Genomic DNA, 5,555 nt, shown 5'->3' with positions numbered 1-5,555 from the left:
GCAGGGGCGGGGGGCGCCGCCGGGGTACCTGCGCGGTAACCGGCTTTGAAGTGAGGGGCGGGAGCGGAGGGGGGGGAGCCTGTGGACTGCGGGACTCGGGACTTTGGAGCACGTCCCGGCCATCAAGTTAAAGGAGCATCTACTGGACTTTAGTAAATATTGCCCCTAATCTCAGGGGTTTAAGGCTGGATGGCCTTTTGCATTCTCTTCAAACAGAGGGGGCTGCCCTTCCCTTATCTACCTCATTTAATTTCCACCGTTCCCTCCTAGCATTTGTCCTATCCATCTGAAAGGGGGGGGTTCCCCCCCTTTCCTACTCCTCCCCCCCGCCCCCCCCACTTGCCCACCTCTGTCTCTCCTTCTTTCCCCACAAGCTTAAACCAATTACGCCGCTTTGCAAATAAAGTGCCGCCCCGGGGGGAGTTGCAGGCGAGGGGAACTGCCTTGTTTGCAGGTGCATCTCCGGCTTTGTAGGTGCGAACGCCTTTGTGCGGCGGACAAATGGGGAGAGGAGGAGGAGGAGGTGGGTACTTCTGCGACGTAAGATCCACATCAGCTCAACTCCACTCACATCCCAGCCGGCACTTCCTCACTTTCTCAACTGTCTCGCCCCACACCGCTCCCTGCCTCCTTTTTGGCTGGTTGTAGAGGAGAATTCAGCACCCCCCCGCCCCTCCTGAGAGCTGGCTTCCTGCTAGGTCGGGCTTTCGGGCTCTTTTCCTGCTGCCCGTCGCTCGCTTGCAAGAGGGCTGGATGGTTACACCGGGCAGGTTGGCTCCATAATGTTAGGGACTGTGAAAATGGAAGGGCATGAAACCAGCGATTGGAACAGCTACTACGCCGACACTCAGGAGGTGAGTAAATCCCAGGGTCTGGCTCCGCTGCTGCCCCTCCACAAGGGGGAGGGGGGGTCTAGGGGGGAGGGTTGGGGGTCTGGAGGGGGGCAGCAATCGGAGGAATCGGTTTCCACTCCAGATCCTGCCAGCGCCAACGTGCCTTCCCCCCCCCCCCCCCCCCCTCCGGCGCTGAAGCTCGCCAGGCTTCCCCGAGGAAAACACGGCTTCCCAGAGCCCCGGGAGGCGTTTGAGGGGAGACCCGGGGCGGCCGCGGGCCCGCCGGGAGGGCCGGGGTGCCGGGGGCAGCCCTTGATCTCATCTAAAAGGCTTAATCTCCGCTCGCGGCGCGCACAAAAGCGCCCCGTAAACTCTTGGCTCGGGGCAGAGGACTCGCCGCGCTGCCGGGCCCCCGGCTCCTGCCCGGCAGATGGCAGGGGGCGAGGGAGCCGGTGGCCAGCCCGTCGCGGGAAAGGGGGCAGCGCTTTCCCGGGGCTGCTCGGTGGGGCCGCCGGCCTCTCTGCCCGCCGTCGCCGGGGGCCCTCACCTGTTAAAGCCGGGGGAAAAGAAAGGAGGGAGCGGGGGGTGGGGGGTGGGGGGGAGGAATAGCCGTTTGTTCGTACTTCGCAAGACGGGCTGCCTGCGGCGTGCGCTGCTGCCCGCGGGCCGGCTGGCGGCGCTGCCGGGAGCGGCCCCGGGAGCCCGAGCGGGAAGGGGGACCCGGACCCGTACCCGCCGCCCCGGCCACCGGCCCCGGGTCGGCCCGGCTCGAAAGCGCCCCGGGAGGCGCTTCCGCCCCCCGCGCCTGTTTGGCAACACGGTGCAAAAGAAGGGGGGACAAGCGGCCCGAGCGCCTACAGCTCCAGCAGAAGAGAGGGCCACGGAAGAGCCCGGAGCCCTCCCCGCGGCGCGCCTCGGCCCTGCGGGGGCCCGGGGGCTCGCACTGTGCCGCTGCGGCTCTGCGGTGGGGGGGGGTCCCCGGGAGAACCCGGCGCCCAGCAGCACCGCCAGCAGCCCCCCGCCCCCCTCCCGGGATGGGCCGACCGGGAAGGAGCCGTTTTTAAGGAAGTGCGGTAGTGAGGCGGGCAGCCAGGTGTGCGCACCCGGGCATTGCATCAGCACACCCGGACACAGGGCTCCGCGGTCCCCACGCCTCGTCCCTGCACCCCGCAGCTGGCACACAGGGCCCGCAGGGCCACGCGGGCGCGGGCACATACGTGTCACCCTGCCGGCATCTTTTTTTTAACAGAGGAAAGTCGGCAAAGGGCAAATAAGGGTCATCCTAATTATGTGCCGTTTCCAGACTCGGTTATCCTCGCCGTGCTCATTATCCACAAACATAAAGTTAAGCGACCTTCGCTTTTGCTATTTTTTTTTTTTAGCTTCGATCTTTTCTCCTCCCTTGCCATTTAATTTGAATCACTGCGCGGATGCAAGGTGAGAAACTCATCCGCGTTCTACCGTCTCAAGTAATGAATGTGATCCTCTAAATTAAAAGCGCATTTATAAGCTCGTGGAATTTGTAGTGAACAGTAATGAATTTTATACATTTAACCGTCGCCTAAACCTCATTTTCTTAGCCTTTGTTCGAGGTAAACTGGGAACGTCTTTCTCCCTCCTGTTAAATCAGATGCCGTACTGGAAAGCACAATTTCAGGCTCTCCGGTTTTGCCTTTTTTAAGAATTGGTAGGGTGCTACAATTTTTGCAGGTCAGGCCGTTGTAGAAAATCTCAGGCGGGGAAAGTTCAGGCTTTTCGTACTTTGGGAAAGTTGTTGTGGTTTGGTTTTGCGTTTTGTTTTTTGGTTTTGGTTTGGTTTGTTGTTTTATTTTTAACTTTAATTTAAACATTGACTTGATAGAAAATGAAGACAAGGGGAAGCTTTCCACAGACAAAATGCGCGCACGTGAGCTGTTGGTTTTTGGTTTTGGTTTTGTTTTTTTTTTTTCGACAAGATATTGTCGCATCTTTGGGAAGAACAGAAATTTAAATCAGTGCAGGGTGGGAGAGATGGGTGAGATTATCCTAAGAAAGTGCAGGCAGTTGAAATTCTCCTTGGCGCAGACAGCGTACGCCTGTAAATTTCAATAATCTGACGAGTTGCAATATTTAGCTAGCGACACGGGGCACAAAATCAGCAAAACCGCGGGAATATTCCCGTAGAAAACATGCTCCCGGGGCAGCTAAAGCCCGCAGCCCGGCTCTGCGGGGGTGCGGAGCGGCTCCGGGAAGGCCGTCGGTCCGTGCGCCCCTGTGATCCCGGCGCAGCCCCCGCAATACGCCGCACGCCGGTAAAACGGGAGGGCGTCTGGACCGAGACCCCCCACACACACACGCACTCCGTGTCTATTTATAAACACGTATAAATGTGGATTAGACCTTTCCATCGCGCCGGCGGCCTTCCCGTGCGGCTTTTCGGAAAGCGCTTTCCCGGGTGTCGGGGAAGCGGGCGGCGGGCGGCGGCGGGAGGTTCGCGCGGCCGGGCCGGGCAGGGGGGGCGGATCCGGCCCCGGCGGGGTCCTGTCCTCCCCTCTCTCCTCGCTAACCCCCTCTCTCCGTCTCGCTGCCCTAGGCCTATTCCTCGGTGCCCGTGAGCAACATGAACTCGGGGCTGGGCTCCATGAACACCATGAACACCTACATGACCATGAACACCATGACGACGAGCGGCAACATGACCTCCAGCTCCTTCAACATGTCCTACGCCAACACGGGGCTGGGGGCCGGGCTGAGCCCCGGTGCCGTGGCCGGCATGCCGGCGGGCTCGGCGGGGCCGGTGAACGGCATGCCGGCCGGCGTGGCCGCCATGGGCACGGCGCTGAGCCCCGGCGGCATCAACGCCATGTCTGCCCAGTCGGCGCCCATGAACGGGCTGAGCCCCTACGGCGGCATGAACCCCTGCATGAGCCCCATGGCCTACACCCAGTCCAACCTCGGCAGGACGCGGGACGCCAAGACCTTCAAGCGGAGCTACCCCCACGCCAAGCCGCCCTACTCCTACATCTCCCTCATCACCATGGCCATCCAGCAGGCGCCCAGCAAGATGCTGACGCTGAGCGAGATCTACCAGTGGATCATGGACCTTTTCCCCTACTACCGGCAGAACCAGCAGCGCTGGCAGAACAGCATCCGCCACTCGCTCTCCTTCAACGACTGCTTCGTCAAGGTGGCCCGCTCCCCCGACAAGCCCGGCAAGGGCTCCTACTGGACCCTGCACCCCGACTCCGGCAACATGTTTGAAAACGGCTGCTACCTCCGCCGGCAAAAGCGCTTCAAGTGCGAGAAGCCGGCGAACAGCAAAGCCCCCCAGGAGGGCAGGAAAGATCAGGCCGGGGCCTCCAGTTCCAGCTCCAACTCCCCCCTGCACAGAGGCCACAATAAACCCGCGCAGCTGGACACCGCCACCTCCCTCTCCAGCTCCAACCCGTCCACCAGCCCCCAGTCTATGGACCACAGCGGATCGAGCGCGGAGCTAAAGACCTCGGCCTCGGCCGCCTCCTCCACCATCAGCTCCGTCCCCACCTTGGCCACCGTCCCGCACCCCCCTCACTCCTTAGCCCACGAACCCCAGCTCCACCTCAAGGGCGATCCCCACTACTCCTTCAACCACCCCTTTTCCATCAACAACCTCATGTCCTCCTCGGAGCAGCAGCACAAGCTGGACTTCAAAGCCTACGAGCAGGCGCTGCAATATTCCTCCTACGGTGCCAGCATCCCCGGCGGGCTGCCCCTGGGCAGCGCCTCCATGGCGGGCCGGAGCAGCATCGAGCCCTCGGCCCTAGAGCCCTCCTACTACCAAGGTGTGTATTCCAGACCCGTGCTAAACACCTCCTAGCTCTGCACCCCCGCCGCCGGGGGCGACCCCCTCTTCCCCCCGTCCTCCCCCCCGCTTCCCACCCGCTCCCCTTTCCTGGCTTCTCTCCCCCCTTTCCCTCTCCCTGCGACAAACCGAGGTGTTTCCGCACGCTGCGTGCACAGGACTGTTACTTTTTAATTGTCTCGCAACGCGTTGTGTCTTGTTATGATCCACCACGACCTCCTGCAAAGCCGCCCGCGTCCCGCTTGTACATACCCCCCCTCCCGCCCCCGCCGCCCGGCCCCTCTCCCCGGAGATCCCTCCTTAGCCTTTGCAGGGTGTTATTAAAAAGAAGAAAAAATTGTTGAGCTTGTAAACTACTTGTTTGTGCTTTCCGCCCCCTCGTCTTCCCCCCCCCCCCCCCCGCCCCCTTCTGTGCTCTATAATCTCATGTAAGTTTACAGGTATGTGGCAATACTTTAACAATACGGAGATGAAGAAGCGAGTAGACATTTAAGACTTTTTTTAATTAAAAAGGCTTTGAAGGACAATACTGCTGTGAAGTAGCAAAACACTAAGAGAATCTCTAAGCAACAAGAGGACTATTTACTTTCTCGGATCATCCTTTTGATACTTGCAAAATAAACCTTCGGCTAGTATAACCCGCATACACCCAGATGCTGCGGGCCGGATCCTGCACTCCCGAGGGGACCAACTGGAGCTTTGGAGTGCAGGATGCGACCCTTATTTTTTTCCAAGTGTTACCTGTCTTGGGATGTAATATAAAGTTACAAGAGGTCACAGCCAGTTGGATATTTTTTTTTCCTTCCCATCTGTTACTGAAGATTCTCGTTCATCAGGAACTCTCATCAACATGTGGATGACATGCTTATTTAATTTAAGTGTCTTCATTGTGTACCAGCTAG

At 59.8% G+C, this 5,555-nt stretch overlaps 1 protein-coding gene across 1 annotated transcript; it reads left to right on the top strand.

Annotated features, from left to right (window-relative positions):
- Positions 1 to 782: 782 nt before the first annotated feature.
- Positions 783 to 5,207, top strand: FOXA1 (forkhead box A1; the record flags this gene model as incomplete). The annotated part of the gene is made up of 3 exons (XM_082485430.1): positions 783 to 854; positions 3,406 to 4,633; positions 5,167 to 5,207. 3 exons carry the CDS (start codon positions 783 to 785, stop codon positions 5,205 to 5,207), a joined length of 1,341 nt encoding a protein of 446 aa, XP_082341556.1.
- Between the last annotated feature and the right edge of the window lie 348 nt (positions 5,208 to 5,555).

The sequence above is a fragment of the Vanellus vanellus genome (assembly GCF_965231255.1).
Source record: "Vanellus vanellus genome assembly, chromosome: 6".
Taxonomy (NCBI): Eukaryota; Metazoa; Chordata; class Aves; order Charadriiformes; family Charadriidae; genus Vanellus; species Vanellus vanellus.
This window is presented reverse-complemented; position numbering and strand designations above follow the sequence as displayed.